Source organism: Thalassophryne amazonica, chromosome 3, assembly GCF_902500255.1.
Source record: "Thalassophryne amazonica chromosome 3, fThaAma1.1, whole genome shotgun sequence".
Classification (NCBI taxonomy): domain Eukaryota; kingdom Metazoa; phylum Chordata; class Actinopteri; order Batrachoidiformes; family Batrachoididae; genus Thalassophryne; species Thalassophryne amazonica.
In genome coordinates this window covers 125,059,312-125,084,108 of record NC_047105.1, presented here as the reverse complement: position 1 = coordinate 125,084,108, position 24,797 = coordinate 125,059,312, and the positions used below count along the sequence as shown (strand labels likewise).

At 44.2% G+C, this 24,797-nt stretch overlaps 1 protein-coding gene across 1 annotated transcript in view; it reads right to left on the bottom strand.

The window, feature by feature from the left end:
- LOC117507546 (integrin alpha-5-like) overlaps positions 1-24,797 on the bottom strand; it is a 215,658-nt gene that overhangs the window by 118,181 nt on the left and 72,680 nt on the right. Inside the window, exons 11-15 of the mRNA XM_034167411.1 lie at positions 12,300-12,352; positions 10,135-10,343; positions 5,078-5,269; positions 4,938-4,983; positions 3,502-3,612 (exon numbers count right to left, since the gene is read on the bottom strand). Coding sequence (XP_034023302.1) covers positions 3,502-3,612; positions 4,938-4,983; positions 5,078-5,269; positions 10,135-10,343; positions 12,300-12,352 — 611 coding nt within the window. The remainder of the gene's footprint in view (positions 1-3,501; positions 3,613-4,937; positions 4,984-5,077; positions 5,270-10,134; positions 10,344-12,299; positions 12,353-24,797) is intronic.

Below are 24,797 nucleotides of genomic sequence, written 5' to 3'. Positions count from 1 at the left end.
TAGTTGACACCAAATATTTAAGCTCATCTACTTTCACCAGTTCTACTCCTTGTAATCACACTATTCCACTGAGCTCCCTCTCATTCACACACGTTCTCAGCATATCTCTCAGCATATCTTCACATGTCCAGACTAGACTCAACCTGCTCTCTACTCTCATTACAGTTCTGCAAACATCATAGTCCATGGAGACTCCTGTCTGATCTCATCCGTCACCCTGTCCACCACCATTGCAAGCAAGAAAAGACATGGCATTAATGCAGCCTAAATTCAGGTTATATTAATGCCATGAAAATACACATAAGTAAATATTCTCTTGTATGGATGAGATATTTGGAAGACAATCAACCAAGCAACAGCAATGATTTGACATTTATACTATATAAGCAGAATGTCTTTATCAATCTGTTCACACATATTCTCTGAAATTATGAGATCATATTCATGTCAGCACCTCAACCTTGCTGTGCATCATCTGTCATATGCAGTTAAAAAAATAAAGCCATATATTAAATACAAAGACTGATGTGATGTTTGTTTTGTGTTTATATGGAAGATCTCTACAGCAGGGGTAGTGGCCAAGTGGTTAATGCGCTTGGTTTCAGTGCAGAAGTTTCTGGGTTCAAATCCCACCCCTGCCACATTTCTCCATGTAATGTGGAGTTGCGTCAGGAAGGGCATCCGGCGTAAAACCTGTGCCAATTCAACATGCAGATCCATGTTGGATTTGCTGTGGCGACCCCGAGTGCAAACAAGGGAGCAGCCGAAGGGACTTACTTTTACTATGGAAGATCTCTACACCACCTGTTCTTTGATACCCGCTCCGAGTGCACCTCTGCACGGAGGACAAACAGCCAAAAAAGTAGACAGACACATGAGGAGATGACAGAGAGTGTCTGTCAAGGTGGATCTGCTTTTTCACAGAGCATAGAACATGGAAAAAGAAAAAGCACAGAAGCCTGACAATTTTCTATTTTATTGATAAGTGATGGAGGTGCACCTGTTTATTGAGGAGCCATTCCCGTCTCTGTCATTTATATCAAGATTTCATATCCTGTGCATATTACAGACATCCAGTGGTGAAATTACAGTTTTCCACCTTCTCATGTAAACCTAAACCCCTCAGAGGGCTTAAGAGAGACCTTCCTTTTATCTATTTTTCAGTTATATAAAAACCTGATTTATGACATCACAAAGGGCTACACACTACACAACATGAGATTGTGGCTTTAATGTCAGCATGTTTCATGATATCATGAAGACCTTCAGGCCAAGCGTTAAACCTCTCCCTCTGTCAGCTGACCCTGGCTGAGGTATGCACTCTAGTTTTAGTTTTTGTAGTTTTGAGTTTATAATTAAGTTTGCTCCTTCTTGAAATGGCACATCTCTATTTATCTGAAAAAAAGTTTTGTTGTTGTTGTTGTCAATAATCATACTGAGATTTTGTGACTTGGTGTAGTTCCTGTTTTGCATTTTTCACTTCGGTACAAAACCACTTTTTCCTTGAGGAAATTAAGGGAAAGTATTTGCCACATTCAAACAAAAATATGTTTTTTATGTCAATATATAATTTTCACAGAGAAAACCTTCACAAAATGGTCTGTGGTTTTCCCCCAATGAAATCTACTGCAAAATAAAATTAACAATAAGCAACTAATATAAATGTGGCTAAAATTAATGTGGCCAAAATGAAGACTGATTTATGTGCAGTTTAGGGAACATGATGCCAATGAACGCCTCACACAGCTGCACAAAACACAGCGTCACTTATTTTAAGAGCCTTACAACCTTTTTCCAACCTTTCCCATGTTCAACACTGCACACTTTCTCCTCCCTTTCACCCTCTTTTCATCTCTCCATATAGCTGCTCCACGTCTCTCCCACTTTCTCTTTTCCCCTCATCTCCTCTTTGTTTGCAAGGCAGCAGAAACACCAATAAACATAGAAACAAGAAGAACATGTAGCCGCCTACTGCACAGACACTAAAACACCATATACTCTGGCAAACGTCTGTCACGGCCGTCTAAAAACGTCCCACAGTTCAGGCACTGCTCCATTCATGTTGAAAGGGTGATGAATTTTTATGCCCCGTGCGGCGCTTGTGTCGCGAGGCGGGCCATATAGCATCTGGGTTGTCTGTCCATCCGTCCGTCCGTCCAGCCGCAATTCGTTTGCCGCAACGTAGCTCAGCACCTATTGCTTGCAAAAACTTCATATTTGGTGGGTCCATGCCTTGGAGGAGTACTTCACATGGATTCAAAGACCAGTGACCTTGACCTACTACTGAAGGTCACCAGTGGTCACAACTGTCACATCCTTTGCCGCAACGTAGCTCAGCACCTATTGCTCGCAGAAACTTCATATTTGGTGGGTACATGCCTTGGAGTAGTACTTCACATGGGTTCAAAAGCCAGTGACCTTGACCTTCTTTTGAAGGTCACCAGTGGTCACAACTTTCAAATCCTTTGCCGCAACGTAGCTTGGCACCTTTTGCTCACAGAAACTTCATATTTGGTGGGTATTTGCCTTGGAGGAGTACTTCACATGGATTCGAAGTACTCCTCCATTTGAAGTATGGGGACTCTGACCTACTTTTCAAGGTCACCAATGGTCACAACTGTCAAATCCTTTTCCACAACACTGCTCGGCACCCATTGCTTGCAGAAACTTGATATTTGGTGGGTACATGCTTTGGAGGAGTACTTCGCATGGGTTTGAAGGCCGGTGACCTTGACCTACTTTCCAAGGTCACCAATGGTCACAACTACCAAATCCTTTGCTGCAACGTAGCTCAGCACCTATTGCTCACAGAAACTTCATATTTGATGGGTACATGCTTTGGAGGAGTACTTCGCATGGGCCTTGATCTACTTTTCAAGGTCACCAATGGTCACAATTGTCAAATCCTTTGCCTGAAATTTGTTCGCCGCAATGTACCTCTGCACCTATTGCTTGCAAAAACGTCCATATTTGGTGGGTACGTGCCTTGGAGGAGAACTTCACATGGGTCCCAAGGCCGGTGACCTTGACCTAGTTTTAAAAATTTATCAATAGTTGCATTTTTTCGAAGGCTACCAACTTTTTATGGTCACTGTTGGCCACATCCTCTAAATAAATATAATGTCAATCTCCAATTTTTCCACTGTGTATCCCAGTTTACATCAAACACATGAGGGTTCAACCAAATACCTACCCCACACATGTACATACTACTGCACTTTACATGAAAAATAGTACTGCACGCGGGGCATTTCATGACGAATGTCTCTAGTTCACTTAGAATCCTGAGATTCATTTCGAGCAGAACATGAAGTCATCTGACACGGTCATGAGGCCTGTGTTGTGCATTACATAACATTTACAAGAACTTGTTCTGTTTTTGTCACAAGGCTCTTCAGCTGCCCTTAAACTCTCCTGTTAACCCAATAACAATTTGTTGACCAAATTATGTTTAAACTGTGTAAATGTGCAGGCACTAATAAAGGAATTGAGCTTCCGTACCAGGACAGCGTGACTGTGTCATTCCCCGCCGACAGGTCACATGTCTCCTCCTGGTTGAACATGGTCGGCTGCACGGAGAGAGATGCACTGGCACTCACGATTGGCCGCGCCCTGAAACAACATGATTTCTGCTTCTTCATTGAGCTTCATACAGTCAGGATCATGAGTATTTGGACAATGACACAATTTTCCCATTTGTCTCTGTGTTGTACCACAGTGGAGTGAAAAATGACATACAAAAGATGTGCTTGGAGTGCACGTTTTAAGCTTAACAAAGATTGTATAAATGGAATAACTAATCATCACAAACATTATTCATACAAATCATCACTTTTATAGCCAGATTTCTTTAGACAAGTCAGGTGATGGATACATGAAAATTCAGTAAGGTATGTCTTCAATAATATATTCCAATTCTAAAGTAGAACTCTACTAGTGTATACTAAGGTATATCTAAATATCAAAAAAAAAGAAGAATAGAATGGAAGAGTAGAATAGAGTAGAGTAGAACACTTTGAAGTCACGGAATAGGTCTTGGACTTCGTTTACATGAATCTTTAAGGAATACAAACAGTATTGTGCTTGAAAAGAAGAAAAAAAAAACAAATGTCCATGCCAGCCAGACACGCGAGGGAAGCCACCAAGACACCCATGCCAATGCTGAAGGAGTTATAGGCTTCTGTGGCTGTGTTTAGAGAAACTGTGCATGGTGCAATTTTAGTCTGTTGCAGAGTCAAAATTTTATGGCAGAGTGGCACAGGGAAAGGGTTTTTATAAAAACGAACAAAGAAACAAACAAAACAGCAAGTTTAGGTTCTTGACTCAAATGTGCCTTCTGAAAAATTTTAGCTGAAATTTCGGGTCTTCTTTTTCAGAAAATCTTTCTGTCTTTCACTCTATTATGAAGCTGTATAACTTGCACGGTGCAGTTTCTCTAATCACAGCCAAAGTCTGGAACTGTGTCATAGTAGGTGTCTTGGTGGCTTCCATCACTCATCTAATTTTTGCATGGTCACCCTGTTTTTGATTTTCAAACTGACCATACCGTTTGAATTTCTTACTGACTGATGTAAATTAAGTTCAAGATCTATTCAGTGACTTGGAAATGTTCATATATATTGTTCATATATATATATCCCAACTTGTCTTGAACACTGGCTGTAAAAGTCACGGTTTGTATTAAAAATAATCCTGACATTTCATTTTTTCACTTACTTAATGTCTGAAAAAGGAGGGACTGTGTTAATAAAGTATATCTGCAATTTATACATAGTTAAAGCAATATTTTGTTAAGCCCCTTGAATTAAAGCTGAAGGTTTACACCACAAACCTACGTTGACTGCATCACTGAGAGAAAAAAACCCCAAAACGTGGCTGTCCAAATACTTATGGCCCCGACTGCATTTGTCATAGAACCTCTAAGTGCTTTGACATACCTGTATAAGACTGCTTTATCTGCTCCAAAAGCACCAACAATCAGATCTAACAAAAACAGCAAAATCAGTTAACTGAACGTGCGACAAAAATAAGATTTTGTATTCAGAGAGGCCCAGAGCGGGACTGGTCTCTACAGTACCTGGGTAGCCATTTTGGTCAAGATCCATGGTGCCTCTGAGAGAAAAACCAAAGTTGGCAGAAAAAGAGCTGGAAGCCCATTGGCTAGAGAGAGTCTGAGAAGGCGTGTCCTTCAGTCCGCTAGAGTGACCATTATAAATAAAAACCAATCCCTGCTGGTCATCTCCTCCATAAGGACAGCCAATGGCAAGGTCTGATTACCCCCCCCAAAAAAAAAAGAAAAAGAAAAAGAAAAAATGACTGGAGAGAATCATATGTCATCTCAATATAACTACATTTACAACATTGACAAGGTTTTTTGTTACTTTTGCCTTCACACGTGACGATCAAGCAAACCAAGAGACAGACAGACAGACTATATATATACACTCAACAAAAATATAAATGCAACACTTCTGGTTTTGCTCCCATTTTGTATGAGATGAACTCAAAGATCTAAAACTTTTTCCACATACACAATATCACCATTTCCCTCAAATATTGTTAATAAACCAGTCTAAATCTGTGATAGTGAGCACTTCTCCTTTGCTCAGATAATCCATCCCACCTCACAGGTGTGCCATATCAAGATGCTGATTAGACACCATGATTAGTGCACAGGTGTGCCTTAGACTGTCCACAATAAAAGGCCACTCTGAAAGGTGCAGTTTTGTTTTATTGGGGGGGGATACCAGTCAGTATTTGGTGTGACCACCATTTGTCTCATGCAGTGCAACACATCTCCTTCGCATAGAGTTGATCAGGTTGTCAATTGTGGCCTTTGGAATGTTGGTCCAATCCTCTTCAATGGCTGTGCGAAGTTGCTGGATATTGGCAGGAACTGGTACACGCTGTCGTATACGCCGGTCCAGAGCATCCCAAACATGCTCAATGGGTGACATGTCCGGTGAGTATGCCGGCCATGCAAGAACTGGGACATTTTCAGCTTCCAAGAATTGTGTACAGATCCTTGCAACATGGGGCCGTGCATTATCCTGCTGCAACATGAGGTGATGTTCTTGGATGTATGGCACAACAATGGAGGGACTACATCTCTCGGCTGGCTTGGGAACGCCTTGGGGTTCCCCCGGAGGAGCTGGAGGAGGTGTGTGTGGATCGGGAGGTCTGGGCGGCTTTGCTTGAGCTGCTGCCCCCGCGACCTGACTCCGGATAAAGTGGAAGAAAATGGATGGATGGATGGATGGATGGATAGGCCTCAGGATCTCGTCACGGTATCTCTGTGCATTCAAAATGCCATCAATAAAATGCACCTGTGTTCTTCATCCATAACAGACGCCTGCCCATACCATAACCCCACCGCCACCATGGGCCACTCGATCCACAACATTGACATCAGAAAACTGCTCACAAACATGATGCCACACACGCTGTCTGCCATCTGCCCTGGAGAGTGTGAACCGGGATTCATCCATGAAGAGAACACCTCTCCAACGTGCCAAACGCCAGCGAATATGAGCATTTGCCCACTCAAGTTGGTTACGACGACGAACTGGAGTCAGGTCGAGACCCCGATGAGGAGGTCGAGCATACAGATGAGCTTCCCTGAGATGGTTTCTGACAGTTTCTGCAGAAATTCTTTGGTTATGCAAACCGATTGTTCCAGCAGCTGTCCGAGTGGCTGGTCTTAGACGATCTTGGAGGTGAACATGCTGGATGTGGAGGTCCTGGGCTGGTGTGGTTACACGTGGTCTGCGGTTGTGAGGCTGGTTGGATGTACTGCCAAATTCTCTGAAACACCTTTGGAGACAGCTTATGGTAGAGAAATGAACATTCAATACACGAGCAACAGCTCTGGTTGACATTCCTGCTGTCAGCATGAAAATTGCACGCTCCCTCAAATCTTGCGACATCTGCGGCATTGTGCTGTGTGATAAAACTGCACCTTTCAGAGTGGCCTTTTATTGTGGGCAGTCTAAGGCACACCTGTGCACTAATCATGGTGTCTAATCAGCATCTTGATATGGCACACCTGTGAGGTGGGATGGATTATCTCAGCAAAGGAGAAGTGCTCACTATCACAGATTTAGACTGGTTTGTGAACAATATTTGAGGGAAATGGTGATATTGTGTATGTGGAAAACGTTTTAGATCTTTGAGTTCATCTCATACAAAATGGGAGCAAAACCAAAAGTGTTGCGTTTATATTTTTGCTGAGTGTATATATATATATATATATATATATATATATATATATATATATATATATGATGACAAAATAAATTGCCCAGGTCTCTTTTGAAAAAGAGATCCTTGACTTCAGCAAGATTTACCAGGTATATATATATATATATATATATATATATATATATATATATATATATATATATATATATATATATACGAGGTCTTAAGGTGGATTTCAGACGGATTCCGGTTGCTTTCCAGTCGTGTGAATATCTGATTGTGATTGTGCATGAGCTGGACATACCAGAACATGTCCTGTGAGGCTTCATCACAGCGTTTCTTTGCGCCGAGCGGCTGCACCGCGACGCGCGGAACTCCTCCGAACGTCTGTCTTAATGTGCCGGAAAAGTGCTGATGTCCACGTCTTTTCACAATTCCTGTGCTAGTCAGACGACATACCAGATCAAGACAGTGTCCAGTTTAAAAATGAACGGCACATTTCACTGTCACAGGAGTTTTTGTCATGGAAAGAGAAGCTGCTCCACCACGCATCGCGGTGTGTCCACCTGGAGGTCTCTTACAGTTTCTGGAAAAAAATTGATGCAGCAAAGCTCCAAATCATTCAGACATTTATTCGCAATAAAAAAATAGACGAGAGGGGTGGACCACACCTCACTCAAAGCCTGCTCACAGGCGAATGACGCAACCGACAGGCGTGAAAAAACTCACGCATGCGCACGAGGGTTCAAGCTTGTCTGACGCAATCACACGTGATTCAAATCCATATCGTTTTTGTCATGGAAAGCCGCGCGGACGCTTCGCGCATCACGACGGAGCCGCCGATGGAGCAAGACAAGAGCTGGGCTTGTCCCAACTTGTCCTCTGACACTCCGAAACGGAGGTGTTCCTTTGTCTCACTCCATCGGCGGCTCCGTCGTGACACGCGAAGCCTCCGCGCGGCTTTCCATGACAAAATCTCTTGTTAAAAATGAAATCTGCCGGAAAATGGCTGATGTCCAGCTCTTGTGATAACCAGAGAAAGAACACACGACGGTCCCGGCTAAACACAGCCATCCATTTAGAAATGATGTGGTGGTTTCTGCCTCTCGATGGCGGCTCGGAGCGCGGCGCGCCATTGTGGGCTGTCCTTAAAGCTGTAGTAACACTCCTTATTCTCTGTGAAGCCCATAAAATTTTCACCGAAAGCCAGATAAATTTTTCGAATGGTTTCCAGCTGCCTGTCTCTAACAGTTTCTGAAAAAATTCTGATGGAAAAAAAAAGCCCAAATCATTCCGCTATTTCCTTGCAATGAAACAACGATGAGAGGGGTGGACCAGTGCTCACTCAAAGCCTGCCCACAGGCGAATGACGCAACCGAAAGGCGTGGAAAAAACTCACGCATGCGCATGAAGGTTCAAGCTTGGCTGACGTAAAAACATATGAATCAAATCCATATATTTTTTGCATAAAATAAAAAGGTCGGATTATTTTCTCACAGACCTCGTATATATATATATATATATATATATATATATATATATATATATATATATATATATATATATATATATATATATAATATCATATATTCATAAGCTCATATATATATATATATATATATATATATATATATATATATATATATATATATATGAACTTTGTTTAACCTCGTAAGTCTTGTTGAGATCAAGAATCTCTTTTTCAAAAGAGACCTGGGCAATTTACGAGGTCTGTTAGAAAAGTATCGGACCTTTTTATTTTTTGCAAAAACCTGATGGATTTGAATCACGTATGCTTGCCTGAGCCAACCTTGAACCTTCGTGCGCATGCATGAACTTTTTCACGCCTGTCGATGGCATCATTTTCTGGTAAGCAGGCTTTGTGTGAAGATGTGTGCTGTGCGCTCGGCAGATTTTCATTTCAAGGAAAACGATGGAACGAGTGGAGCAGCGCCGCATCAAATTTTGCCAGAAACTGGGCGACAGCCAGGTGGAAACCATTCGGATGATTCAGATGGCTTTCGGTGACTTTTCAGTCGTGTGACTATCTGAGAAATTGTGGAAGAGATGGGCATGTCACAGCATGTCCTGTGAGACTTCAACATGAAGGTGCTTTTGCGCCGCCATTAGCAGCAGCTTGAATTTCACCGCCAGTCTTTTCATGGCCAAATCTTCTGTCACAGTGGAATGTGCTGAAAAAATGCTGATGTCCACCTCTTCCACAATTTCTCGGATAGTCACACGACGGTCCCGCATCACCACAGTGTTCACTTTGAAATGATCTGGTCATTTCGGCATGTTGATGGCCGACTGGAGCATGGCTCGCTCTCCACCATTGTGCGTCCGTCTTTAAACCAGTTGTACTGCTCCTTAATCTGTGTGATGCCCATAGGATCGTCACCAAAAGCCGTCTGAATAATCCGAATGGTTTCCACCTGGCTGTCGCCCAGTTTCTGACAAAATTTGATGCGGCGCTGCTTCAGTCGTTCCGTCTTTTTCCTTTAAATGAAAATCCGCCGAGCGCACAGCACACGTCCCACACAAAGGCTACTTACCAGGAAATGACGTAATCGACAGGCGTGAAAAATTTCACGCATGCGCACCAAGGTTCAAGGTTGGTTCATGCAAGCACATGTGATTCAAATCCATCAGGTTTTTGCAAAAAATAAAAAGGTCCAATACTTTTCTAAAAGACCTCGTATTTTGTCATCATTTGACAAGGGGTTTAGTGGTTCGCACTGTTGCCTCACAGAGAGAAGGTTCCAGGTTTGGGTCTGACCTGGACTTTTCTGTGTGGCATTTGCATGTTCACCCCATGTTTGTACAGGTTCCTTCCAGAAACAATGTGCAATAGATTTTGATTTAATGTACACTAAACTTTCGACTGCCAGCAATCCAAACTTAATATCAGCAAACTTTATTTCTGTTTTATACCGTTGAATCCATCCTGATCAACATCACCCAGTGGAGCCAAGGAGGTCCCAAATCGACTGAAGGCCCGGGGACCAATGAGGTGGGAGCTGCTCGGTTCCAGCTGCAAAGGACCCCTCTGGAGGTAGATGTACGCCTTACCCAACTCCTCCAGACGTCCACCAGAACCTTGCTGCATGAACATTGGTGCTCCTACTACAAGGTCATCTAGACTGGCGAGGCAAACAATGCAAGGAGACAAGAAACAGGGAGAACGGAGGAGACAGCTTGGACAAATAGCTTGAAAATGTTTTCAGTGACAATAAGGGCATTTTTTTCACCATTCTTAAGTGTGACAAAAATCAATGATTACAAAAATACAATAATATAATGAACATATAATGTCTTCCCTATACTGTCTTCTGCCCTACACTGTTAAATCATGCACTTGTCCTATCAATTTTACTGCCCTAACTATAGCAATAAAATCAGGGTGATACAAATCTTAAAACAGAGCGATACAAAATACCAGGGTCTGTATCACCTCATTTTTCATCCAATCAGGAGCCACCAATTCTCAGCTCCACCAATGACACACCCCCATTTTGTGTTACCCTGGTAACAAGTGCAGGATCCTGATACAGGATCCAGATCATTTCATTCAGCCAAGATGTCTGATCAAGGCGAGAGAGTTTTAGCCTCCATCAGCCAGGCTGCCCCATGTGGAAGTATCCAGCTGATCATGTCAACGGCCAGCTGACGAGGCAAATGTCACGTCCACCTCGAGAGTTATAGTCCACATGATGCGGTGTCCTTTGGCGCGCCGCGCACAGAATGGGCATAGACAGTTGGACGCACGGAGCCTCTGTGTAGCTGGCTGATGTGAACGCATCAGTTCATTCATATCAGTTCATTCATGAAAATTCAGTAAGATATATCTTATATATTATATTCCAATTCTAAGGTGGAACTATGCCAGTGTACAAAGGTATATCTAAATATCTAAAAAGGAAGAGTAAAATAGGAGAGTAGAATAGAGTAGAGTAGAGCCACTTATGTGCCTGGTCTTGAGAACCAGGGATGGTAGGTTAAAAAGCTTTTTTATCCCATGGGAACTCTACCTACCCACCCAACAGAAGAATGATAATCTTGTATTCTCTGCTATTTATAACAGGAATTCAATATTTTAACAGACAAAACGAAATCCATTTGTTTCCTCACTTCCAACACAGTCTGTCAAGTCATCAGGCATCAATTACAAATCATTACCAGTAATATGATTGTCTTATATTTAAACAGTACATTCACTGTTCTTATAATGTTCTGTGCTCTCTCATTATTTGGTCCTCACACATTTTCTTTGATTTATGTACATTTGCACAACATGTAAAAAAAAATCCCGCAGCTGCAACGTATTGTGGATACGAGGACAGGGCTGGCTGCTCTCGCGTTTATACCTGTTGTCGATCACATCATCATGAATGTTTCATTTTGATTTTGTTTAAAGCGTCAAGGTAGTCGTTTTTCTTTCATTAGTTTCGGTTTTGTTCCATTTGTTTTTTCGTTCTTGATTTGCAGGATCCTGTGATGAGGAAAGGAAAGGTGCAGGATCATTAGTCAACCTTTTCCCGATGATTTGTGACTTTATGGCTTTTTATCCTTCGTCCAGCTCGCCGTGTGCCATGTGACCGGTCCCTTAGTCCGTGGTGATTCTCAACACCTCCACCTGCTTTTGGTCCAATTTCAATTTAAACTTTTGAGTTAATAATATTTTGTTTAAACAGAGACACACATGAAAACGTGTTCCAGGCAGACCGCCATGTGCAGATGTAGTATGTGTTAACTTGTCCAGGGACTGAACTGTAACTACACTTGGTACTGTTCCCATAAACACACTCCACTAATCATCTCCAAACACACAAACATTCTCAGGGGGTGGACAACTGTAACTATGGGTTGAGGAAGTGAAAGTGTCCTAAGTAGTTTTGTTCACAGGAACTTCAGGCAGACTGAAGGCACAGAAACGTTTTTTTACATGACGACGGGAAATATTGATGACAGATGGGTGATGATGAGAACTTTCCAAAAAGTCACATCACTCTAATCTTTTTTTTTAAATGAGTGTGCATGCCTCACTTTATCTCTCTTCCTTAAATTTATGGCATCACCAGAATCTTTGTGTCACTCACCCGTCGTTGTTGATGTCGACTACAGCCACAGCATAGCCAAAGTAGGAGCCCATCTGGAACAGATCAAAACAAGACACAGACAGGCTGTAATCACATTGTGACAGAAAGATTCCCCTCTGTTCTTTCATTTTCTTCCTCCAGGCTCTCCACCTTCACCCACAGAAGTTCTTCTGCTCCATCTTTTAATCCCACAGTCTCCTGGGATCTTCTCTCAGTGTTAGAGCTACTGGAGAGGAAGGAGGTTGAGGCTTTCTGCACTTAAACTGCCCAAAACGCCCTCAGAGAATAAGTTCATGTGGTTTGAGTTTTTCTCGTTTAAGTTCATATCACGTGTGATAAATTAGGCTCAAGTTACATTGCTGGGCAACTTTCACTTTAAAGTGATTTTGCAGTCTCCCTCCATAGGAGTGACTGTTTGTGGAAAAACGAGGCTGAACATCGCGTGCCCGTGTCACACAAGTACAGACAATGAACAATGAATTCTTGGACAAAGATATTGTGATCTTGAACTGAGAGCTGCTTCAGCATAAAGTGACACTCAGACAAACAAGCAATATTTCCTGCACTGGAAAAAGAAAATAGTTGAACCAACTTAAAAAAGCATTACAATTGGTAAAGCCTGAATTAAATAAGTTGTTTGAACTTAAGATTAGAAGTTAGTTCAACACTTGTTGCACTCTAACTGACAAACTTAGGTTCAAACAACTTAATTCATCCAGGTTTTACCAACTGTAAAAATTCAGCCATCAAAACTTGTATCCCCTATGAAGAGACATCCCAGCTAAAATTAAAACTACGTGTGGACGACATCTGCATCACTGCAGATGACTGAGGTTTTTCTGAAGTTATGCATGAAAGAAGCGACAAATAGCTGACTGCTCTCTGCCAAGTGTGTGCCAATGGGAACCCAAAAGGGAGACAACTTGTTCACAACACTTCACCACTGGTTACCCTCCTGTTTATAACAACATTCCAATATGGTGTCTGACACAACCTGAAACTGGCTGTGTCAGCACTTAAAGTTGCCTCACGTTCCTGAGCAGATCACAGACTAACAAGCACAAATATCTAATGTCACAAAAGCAAAGATACATGATGTAAACCCACGTCCTGGATAATAACCTGCCATTTGCCAACAGATTAGCAAAATAAAGATTTTCTCAAGAAGAAGCAGGAAAAGAGTGACATAGTAATTAGCCAAACTAGGATGGAGTGCCACAGCTAGCATAGCTAACCACGTAATAATTACACTATTATGCAAAGGAAACACATTTCCACAAAATGAGTATGAAATATATTTAACTGTGTTGGGAGATGTTTGCCCTTTAATGGGATAGATGATGCATTTTAGTGCAGCAGATAACTGAAACAATCATGCAAATGGTGATAAAAGTATCAAATTCGGCAGAAATCCTCCTTAGACACTCCTTTTGAAAAAAAACGAATGGCCACTTGACTTTTCAATCGGTGGTCAGGTAGGGGTCAATTGAAGAATTGCACAGAGGTCAAAATTAAAAGATGCTCCAATCATATTGAAAAATATTCCACATTATTTGCCTAATCATAAAGATTCCAAAAAGGTATAGTTTGGACTATCTGTGACTGAATTCTATGGAGTTACGGGATAAAAACAGCAAGAATGGTGACAAAGCTCAGTTTCATTTTGTACAGGGGTCAAAAGTTAAAGTTGCTCCAATTTTGGTAAAAAGTGATGCAAATTATTGGGTGAGCTAATAGGATTAATAAATGGAATAGTGTTGACAGTGTTGAATGCTTGGTCTCCAAAGTAAAGGTCAAACAAGGTCTATGTCTATTGGATTCTATGACATGTGACATATGTTACACAGTAACGTAATAAGTAAGGATGATACATGGTCCAAACTATTCCTTTATAAAAACGTGCTAACTCAAGTAGTATTTGCCTCACTTTTTACCAAAATTGGAGCAACTTTAACTTTTGACCCCTGTACAAACCGACACTGACCTTTGTCACCATTCTTGCTGTTTTTATCCCATAACTCCACAGAATTCAGTTACACACCATCCAAACCATACGTTTTTGGAATCTTTATGATCAGGCAAGTAATGTGGCATAGGTTTCAATATGATTGGAGCATCTTTTAATTTTGACTACTATGTAATTCTTCAATTGACCTCTACCTGAACGCCAACTGAAAATTTAAGTGGCCAATCGGTTTTTTTCAAAAGAGGATTGTCTGAGGAGTATTTCTGCCGAATTTGATGCTTTTATCATCATTCGCAGGATTTCCCTCTAAATATTCTCTTATCTGCTGCACTATTTATAGAAAGAGAGAAAATAAACTATAGATTTGGTGGATTGTTTATAAAAACATAGCTACATTGATAGCTGCCTCCATTTTACACAATGTTTCCTACCACTGCTGCAAAGTAAAATAAATAAATAAATAAATAACAGGACAACATGTGATTGATCGTCAGTACAGTGTTGGGAAAGTGTAGTGACACGGACCCACAACAGGGGGCGCAAATGAACGGTCAATAGATGAGCCAAAATATAACAATTTAATGTTGTGAATGTGCACAACGAACATACAGACAATCTCAGAATATCACAACAGTCAATACACAAAGGTGACGTGTGGGCAGGCTCGAGGATAGAAGACGTCTGTCCTGAGGAGAGCCGGAACCACACGATTTCCGCCGCCCCAGAACCTGGTGAATACTGGAGCCGCCAAGTCCCGAATTCCCAGGTGATCACCGTCCCCGACTGTCGGATCTGGTACTGCTCCAATGAAGTATGATATCTCTGCAACGAGGTGGAGATGACGTCTGGGCTTTATGGAGTGAGATGATGTTGAGTAGATGGGTGACAGCTGTCAAGAGGTAATGAGCGACAGCTGTCACCCCCGGCTGTGTCCATGGCGGCAGCGCCCTCTCGTGCCTGAAGCCCGCACTTCAGACAGGGCGTCCTCTGGTGGTGGGCCAGCAGTACCTCCTCTTCTGGCGGCCCACACACAACAGGACCCCCCCCTCAACGGGCGCCTCCTGGCGCCTGACCCGGCTTGTTGGGGTGTCGATGGTAGAAGTTGGCCAGGAGGGCCGGATCCAGGATGAAGCTCCTCTTCACCCAGGAGCGTTCTTCGGGTCCATACCCCTCCCAGTCCACCAAGTACTGGAACCCCCGACCCATCCGACGGACGTCCAGGAGCCGGCGCACCGTCCAAGCCGGCCCCCCGTCAATGATCCGAGCAGGAGGGGGCGCCGGTCCGGGAGCACAGAGGGGTGAGGTGTGATGAGGTTTGATACGTGACACGTGGAAAACCGGATGGATCCGCAGTGAAGCCGGGAGTTGGAGCTTCACTGCGGCAGGACTGAGGACTTTGAGGATCTTGAAGGGGCCAATGTACCTGTCCTGAAGTTTCGGGGAGTCCACCTGCAGGGGGATGTCCTTCGTGGAAAGCCACACCTCCTGCCTGGGCTGGTAAGCAGGGGCCGGGGATCGCCGGCGGTCTGCATGGGTCTTCGCCCTCGTCCGGGCCTTCAACAAGGCAGAGCGGGCGGAGCGCCACACCCGACGGCACTTCCGCAGGTGGGCCTGGACCGAGGGCACACCGACCTCTCCCTCCACCACGGGAAACAACGGGGGCTGATACCCCAAACACACCTCAAATGGGGAGAGGCCGGTGGCCGAAGACACCTGGCTGTTATGCGCATACTCGATCCAGGCCAGATGGTTACTCCAGGCCGTCGGGTGCGCGGATGTGACGCAGCGGAGGGTCTGTTCCAGTTCCTGGTTGACCCGCTCTGCCTGTCCGTTCGTCTGTGGATGGTACCCGGACGAGAGGCTCACGGTGGCCCCCAGTTCCCTGCAGAAGCTCCTCCAGACGTGTGAGGAGAACTGGGGACCACGATCTGAGATGATGTCGGAGGGTATCCCATGCAGACGGACAACGTGGTGGACCAGGAGGCCTGCTGTCTCCTGGGCTGTTGGGAGCTTCGGGAGGGCCACGAAGTGGGCCGCCTTGGAGAAACGGTCCACTATCGTGAAGATGGTGGTGTTGCCCTGGGACGGCGGGAGGCCCATGACGAAATCCAGGCCGATGTGGGACCAGGGGCGATGAGGCACCGGCAGCGGCTGGAGGAGTCCTTGGGCCTTCGTGTGTACTGCCTTGCCCCTGGCACAGGTGGTGCAGGCCTGGATATATTCCCGGACGTCTGCCTCCATAGACGCCCACCAGAAGCGCTGCCGGACAACTGCCACGGTCCTTCGCACCCCTGGATGACAGGAGAGCTTGGAACCGTGACAGAAGTCCAAGACTGCAGCTCTGGCCTCTGGTGGGACGTACAGACGGTTCTTCGGACCTGTTCCTGGGTCCGGGCTCTGTGCCAGGGCCTCCCGGACGGTCTTCTCCACGTCCCAGGTGAGGGTGGCCACGATAGTGGACTCAGGCAGGATGGGCTCCGGTGGATCCGACAGTGCAGTTTTGACCTCCTCTTCGTGTACCCGGGACAAGGCATCCGACCTCTGGTTCTTGCTCCCGGGGCGATAGGTGATCCGGAAGTCAAAACGCCCGAAGAACAGTGACCAGCGGGCTTGCCTGGGGTTCAGCCGCTTGGCGGTCCTGATATACTCCAGGTTCCGATGGTCAGTGAAAACCGTGAACGGCACAGACGCTCCCTCCAACAGGTGTCTCCACTCCTCAAGAGCCTCTTTCACCGCAAGGAGTTCTCGATTGCCGACGTCATAGTTCCGTTCAGCCGGGGTCAACCTGCGTGAAAAGTAGGCACACGGGTGAAGAACCTTATCGGTCTCTCCGCTCTGGGACAGCACGGCTCCTATCCCTGAGTCAGAGGCGTCCACTTCAACCATGAACTGGCGGCTAGGGTCGGGCTGCACCAAAACTGGCGCAGTAGAGAACCGTCGTTTCAACTCCTTGAACGCGGCTTTGCACCGATCCGACCAGGTGAAGGGGACTTTTGGAGAGGTCAGGGCTGTCAGGGGGCTAACTACCTGACTGTAGCCCTTAATGAACCTCCTATAGAAATTAGCGAAACCGAGGAACTGTTGCAGCTTCCTACGGCTTGTTGGTTGGGGCCAATCTCTCACCGCCGCAACCTTGGCCGGATCAGGGGCGACGGAGTTGGAGGAGATTATAAACCCCAGGAAGGACAAAGACGTGCGGTGAAACTCGCACTTCTCGCCCTTCACAAACAGTCGGTTCTCTAACAACCGCTGCAGGACCTGACGTACATGCTGGACATGGGTCTCAGGATCCGGAGAAAAGATGAGAATATCGTCCAGATATACGAAGACGAATCGGTGCAGGAAGTCCCGCAAGACGTCGTTAACCAAGGCTTGGAACATTGCGGGGGCGTTGGTGAGGCCGAACGGTATGACCAGGTACTCAAAGTGACCTAACGGGGTGTTAAATGCCGTCTTCCATTCGTCTCCCTTCCGGATCCGAACCAGGTGATACGCATTTCTAAGATCCAGCTTAGTAAAGATTTTGGCTCCATGCAGGGGCGTGAACACGGAATCTAACAATGGCAACGGGTATCGGTTGCGAACCGTAATCTCATTCAGCCCCCTGTAATCAATACATGGACGAAGTCCGCCATCTTTCTTGCCCACAAAAAAGAAACCTGCCCCCATCGGGGAGGTGGAGTTCTGGATCAGCCCGGCAGCTATTGAGTCCCGGATGTAGGTCTCCATTGATTCGCGCTCAGGTCGTGAGAGGTTGTACAGCTTGCTGGACGGGAACTCAGCGCCTGGAACCAAATCAATGGCACAATCGTACAGATGGTGCGGGGGAAGGGTGAGTGCCAGATCCTTGCTGAAGACGTCAGCAAGATCGTGGTACTCAACCGGCACTGCCGTCAGATTGGGAGGGACTTTGACCTCCTCCTTAGCCTGTGAACCGGGAGGAACCGAGGATCCTAAACACTCCCGATGGCAGGTTTTGCTCCACTGAACCACCACCCCAGACGGCCAATCAATCCGGGGATTGTGTTTCAACATCCATGGGATGCCCAAAATCACGCGGGAGGTAGAAGGAGTTACAAAAAACTCAATCTCCTCCCGATGGTTTCCAGACACCACCAGAGTTACTGGTTGTGTCTTGTGTGTGAGTAAAGGGAGGAGGGTGCCATCTAGTGCCCGCACCTACAATGGCGAAGGAAGCGCCACCAGAGGGAGCCCTACCTCCCTTGCCCATCTGCTGTCTAGCAGATTCCCTTCTGACCCCGTGTCCACCAGTGCTCGGGCTTGAAGGGTTAAATCCCCGCTCAGGATTGTGACTGGGAGTCGTGTGGCAATTTGTGTGTGTCTCACTTGAATGTTTTGACCCCCCCTTAGCCCAGTCTCTAAGGGCGAGTGTTGTGGTTTTGGCCGTTTGGGGCAGTTTCTCTGTGTGAGCTCAGTTGAGCTGCAGAGAAAACACTCTCCACGGATCAGCCTCCCCATTTTGGCCCTGTGCGTTTCCCTAACAACGTCAGCAGGGGGAGCTGTTGCCCCACAAAGCGCTGCGGCTGTGGAGAGTGGGGAGGGCGGCCCCTTTTCGAACCCGGAAGGGAGAGGGGCGGCGCGTATCCGGTCACGTCCTTCGCCTCGCTCCAGACGGCGTTCCTCCAACCGATTGTCTAACCGTATAACGAGATCGATAAGCCCATCTAAATCCCGCGGTTCCTCCTTAGCTACCAGCTGCTCCTTCAGAACCAACGACAGTCCGTTTATGAAGGCGGCGCGGAGCGCAACGTTATTCCAGCCGGACCTCGCAGCCGCGATGCGGAAGTTGACTGCATAAGCGGCTGCGCTCTCGCGTCCCTGTCTCATTGACAGCAGCACTGTTGAAGCGGTCTCTCCTCTGTTAGGGTGATCAAACACTGTTCTGAACTCCCCCACAAACCCAGTGTATGCTGATAACAACCGTGAGTTCTGTTCCCAGAGCGCCGTAGCCCAGGCGCGTGCTTTACCCCGAAGCAGAGCAATCACATAAGCTATTTTACTAGCATCTGACGCGTACATGACGGGACGTTGTGCGAAGACGAGCGAACACTGCATAAGAAAGTCCGCGCACGTCTCCACACAACCTCCGTACGGCTCAGGAGGGCTTATGTATGCTTCAGGGGATGGTGGGAGGGGTTGTTGAACCACCACTGGAACATTTATATCCTGCACAGGGTCGGCAGGAGGACGAGCTGCAGCAGCGCCCTGAGCGCTCGCCGCCATCTGTGCGGAGAAAGCCTCCACCCTGCGGTTCAGGAGGATGTTTTGCTCAGTCATTTGATCCAACCGAGCCGTAAAGGCGGTGAGAATGTGCTGCAGCTCACCAATCACGTCTCCTGCAGACGCCTGCGCTCCCTGCTCTCCCATTGGTCGTTCAACAGCCGGGTGACGCCCCTCGGAGTCCATGACGCTGGCCGAGATATCCTGTTGGGAAAGTGTAGTGACACGGACCCACAACAGGGGGTGCAAAAGAACGGTCAATAGATGAGCCAAAATATAACAATTTAATGTTGTGAATGTGCACAACGAACATACAGACAATCTCAGAATATCACAACAGTCAATACACAAAGGTGACGTGTGGGCAGGCTCGAGGATAGAAGACGTCTGTCCTGAGGAGAGCCGGAACCACACGATTTCCGCCGCCCCAGAACCTGGTGAATACTGGAGCCGCCAAGTCCCGAATTCCCAGGTGATCACCGTCCCCGACTGTCGGATTTGGTACTGCTCCAATGAAGTATGATATCTCGGCAACGAGGTGGAGATGACGTCTGGTCTTTATGGAGTGAGATGATGTTGAGTAGATGGGTGACAGCTGTCAAGAGGTAATGAGCGACAGCTGTCACCCCCGGCTGTGTCCATGGCGGCAGCGCCCTCTCGTGCCTGAAGCCCGCACTTCAGGCAGGGCGCCCTCTGGTGGTGGGCCAGCAGTACCTCCTCTTCTGGCGGCCCACACACAACATACAGTTTGTATCTGAAATGTTACAGAACTGAACACCAGCAATTTGCACTGAACGTACTCAGGCGTTAGTTTGACTCTTGCTATCGATCCTTAATTTAGGTTCTTATTTAACTATATTGTATTACACTTATCAACACAACTAAGTTTTAAGTTTTATTTTTTTTATTTCAGACAGAATGCTAACCAAAGTAAACACCTAATATATGTTAGAAAACTAACTATTCTGGAAAAAAAATGGAAGAAAAACTCTAATCTATGACTTACTGAATTGTGGATTTATACTGTTAAACTGGATTTCTTCATTTTTGTCCTCAGTGTATTTTGGGTGGGACAGAAATGGGGGCCTGATGAAACACTGCGTCCCCTACACAGCCCTGCCCCTCCCCTATGCTGTAATGGTATAGAAATAAAGAGTAAAATAGCATCAGTGATTAGCCGTGTCTGTTCTGTAGCGTGCAGTTCGATGAAGTAATGTACCGCTCTAGCGTGTGGTGTGATGATACCATGACGCTGAGCTAGTACTATACGATACGGGCAAAACCAAAAGTAGCAATAACTGGACAATATTGCATTTAACTTTACCACAACTGTGCTTCTGCAAAATCTACAGCTCATAATACAGAATGCACTGCAAAAACTGATATCTAAGAAAGTAAAATAAGACTTGTTTAAAGAAAATTTGACTTAATGTTTATGTAAATAGAAAAATAATCTTGTCAAGCATTTTTTTTTACATAAGAAAAAATGTCTTGTTTTGGGAAAATGTATCTCACTTTTTCTTAAGTTTTTCCAGCTAATATCAAGCTGTATTTTACCAGTAACAAGGAAAGGCAATGGATTTCAAATCAACCAAGCAAAGGAACAAAATGGTTAGCCTTTTTTTAAGACAGAGGCTAATCTTAAAATAAGAATTCTGTTTAGTTTTAAGGTACATTTTGATTATTCAGTGCCCAGACATTTTGCTAGTTTTGAGAATTCTAACCAAGTAAATTTTTCTTACCCCACTGCCAGATTTTCTTGCTTAATACAAGATAATGTGGCTTGATTTCGTAATATTTGGCTTATTTTGAAAGGGACAGTTTTTTTTCAGTGTGCACAGCATCTTCAGGGGCTGTTCATGGAAATGCAAGAAATCCCCACATTATATCATATCATGTTGTTATGTTGTTGCATGAATTAGTAGCACCACATTTTAGCAATAAATGCAACTTATACTACAGTACAACATGTTTGCTTTTACTCTTCATGGCACATTTTTTTGACAGGTAATAACTTATACTCTGGTGCATAGTCCAGAAAAAAAACAGTAGTTAAACATTTTGAATGACTAAATGTTTAATTACTGTTTATAGGCAGAGGTTATGTTTTCACCCCATTTGTTTGTTTGTGAACAGCCTGTAACCTGCAATTTTTCATATATCATTATGAAATTCATATCCTGATTGACCTTTGACCTTGCAAATTTAATCAGTCAGGAAAAATCTTGGAAAATTGGAAAACTTCTTATCCTCTAACATTGAAGAATTAAAAAAAATTCCTAACTCTTTCAAAAAAGATTACATTTCTTTCTTATTTGAGAGTGTTATGTAGGATGGTGTTGACTGACAAAGTCTGATCTGGTGTCGTAGACCGAACAGTCCGCCCCTAAAAATTAGTCCACCTTTTGCATCTGCGCATGTGTCATTTTGGACCACAGCAGCGCGTCTGAGACGGAGTCTCTTCACTCAAAGCAAATCAAATGGATTAATGTGATTATTAACCATCAGATGATAAAGGTAAAACCTCTTAAATCAATCTAAAGTCAGTTTTAAGCAGAAATGAGGCTGTTTTAAGCGAAACAATGTGAAATTCCGTGACACTTTGAAATGTCCGATGTGCGGTGAATGCATCAGCAGCAGCTTGTGTAGCCGCGGCGCTCTGATTGCTTCTACCGCTTGTTATTATGAAATAATGCTGAATTTATGTGGAAATGATTATTGTACAAAAGCTTCAGATATCTGTCGCCGAGATAAATGATAACTGAAGTGCAGTTTGAAGCAGAAACGCAGAGTCAATCCATGAACCACGTCATTGGGGGCACGGATTTTTAGGGGGACCATTCGGTTGGCGACACCGGATCTGATACAGATAACACATTTTGTTGGCATTAAAATTATTAAAACATCATTCAATGTATATTTTATATTATATCTTAATCAAACATGCACCAATCAGTCTCGTATTTGAAAGTGAGGTGCAGACTGATGCTCACTATCACCTGACAAAGTTTGATCCAGATTGTGGATTTTGTGGACATTTCAATTTAATATTGAAAAGCCCATTTGGTGCACATTTTGCATTATATCTCAATCAAAAGTGCCTCAATCACTCTCATTTTTCTGTTATGAATTTACCTACACCACCAAAATTTCCAATTTTATGCCTGTATGTCTATCCTCCAGTTATCAGTTAGAAACCAAGTGCCAAAGAGCAATGACACATTGTGCATAGCAAAGATAACCAATGATCTGTGAAAATTATCTGAAAAAGAATTCAAAAAACTGAACCCCCCCCCCGACAAAGCCACAAAAAAATAAATAAATAAAATATAAATAAATAAATAAAAAAAATAAAGTCAATTCAAGTGCATGAACTAAATACACACTCCTGACATTTGGTCACATCGAATTTAGCTTATGAAAAGCCACTTCTTACAGGAAAAAAGTTTCAAGGTAAAATTTTGTGGAACTGAAAACTAGTGTTGGTGGAGGTTTGTGTTCAACAACCCCTGGCAAAAATTATGGAATCACTGGCCTCGGAGGATGTTCATTCAGTTGTATAATTTTGTAGAAAAAAAAGCAGATCACAGACATGACACAAAATTAAAGTCATTTCAAATGGCAACTTTCTGGCTTTAAGAAACACTATAAGAAATCAGGAAAAAAAAAATTGTGGCAGTCAGTAACGTTTGCTTTTTTAGACCAAGCAGAGGGAAAAAATATGGAATCACTCAATTCTGAGGAAAAAATTATGGAATCATGAAAAACAAAAGAACGCTCCAACACATCACTAGTATTTTGTTGCACCACCTCTGGCTTTTATAACAGCTTGCAGTCTCTGAGGCATGGACTTAATAAGTGACAAACAGTACTCTTCATCAATCTGGCTCCAACTTTATCTGATTGCTGTTGCCAGATCAGCTTTTTAGGTTGAAGCCTTGTCATGGACCATTTTCTTCAACTTCCACCAAAGATTTTCAATTGCATTAAGATCCGGACTATTTGCAGGCCATGACATTGACCCTGTTTGTCTTTTTGCAAGGAATGTTTTCACAGTTTTTGCTCTATGGCAGGGGTGGGCAATCATGTGCATGAAGGGCAGAGACAGTGCAGGTTTTCCTTGCAACCAACCACCTCAGCAGGTGATTTCATTCATGATCAGGTGTTTATATTCAGGGGAGAAGCTCATCAGCAACCCACCTGCTGAGGCGATTGGTTGCAAGGAAAACCTGCACTGTCTCGGCCCTCGCTGCCCACCCCTGCTCTATGGCAAGATGCATTATCATCTTGAAAAATGATTTCATCATCCCCAAACATCTTTTCAATTGATGGGATAAGAAAAGTGTCCAAAATATCAACGTAAACTTGTGCATTTATTGATGATGTAATGACAGCCATCTGCCCAGTGCCTTTACCTGACATGCAGCCCCATATCATCAATGACTGTGGAAATTTACATGTTCTCTTCAGGCAGTCATCTTTATAAATCTCATTGGAACAGCACCAAACAAAGGTTCCAGCATCATCACCTTGCCCAATGCAGATTTGAGATTCATCACTGAATATGACTTTCATCCAGTCATCCACAGTCCACGATTACTTTTCCTTAGCCCATTGTAACCTTGTTTTTTTCTGCTTAGGTGTTAATGATGGCTTTTGTTTAGCTTTTCTGTATGTAAATCCCATTTCCTTTAGGCGGTTTCTTACAGTTCGGTCACAGACGTTGAATCCAGTTTCCTCCCATTCGTTCCTCATTTGTTTTGTTGTGCATTTTCGATTTTTGAGACATATTGCTTAAAGTTTTCTGTCTTGACGCTTTGATGTCTTCCTTGGTCTACCAGTATGTTTGCCTTTAACAACCTTCCCATGTTGTTTGTATTTGGTCCAGAGTTTAGACACAGCTGACTGTGAACAACCAACATCGTTTGCAACAACATTGCGTGATGATTTACCCTCTTTTAAGAGTTTGATAATCCTCTCCTTTGTTTCAATTGACATCTCTCGTGTTGGAGCCATAATTCATGTCAGTCCACTTGGTGCAACAGCTCTCCAAGGTGTGATCACTCCTTTATAGATGCAGACTAACGAGCAGATCTGATTTGATGCAGGTGTTAGTTTTGGGGATGAAAATTTACAGGGTGATTCCATAATTTATTCCTCAGAATTGAGTGAGTCCATATTTTTTTCCCTCTGCTTGGTCTAAAAAAGTAACCGTTACTGACTGCCACAATTTTTTTTCCTGATTTCTTATAGTGTTTCTTAAAGCCAGAAAGTTACCATTTGAAATGACT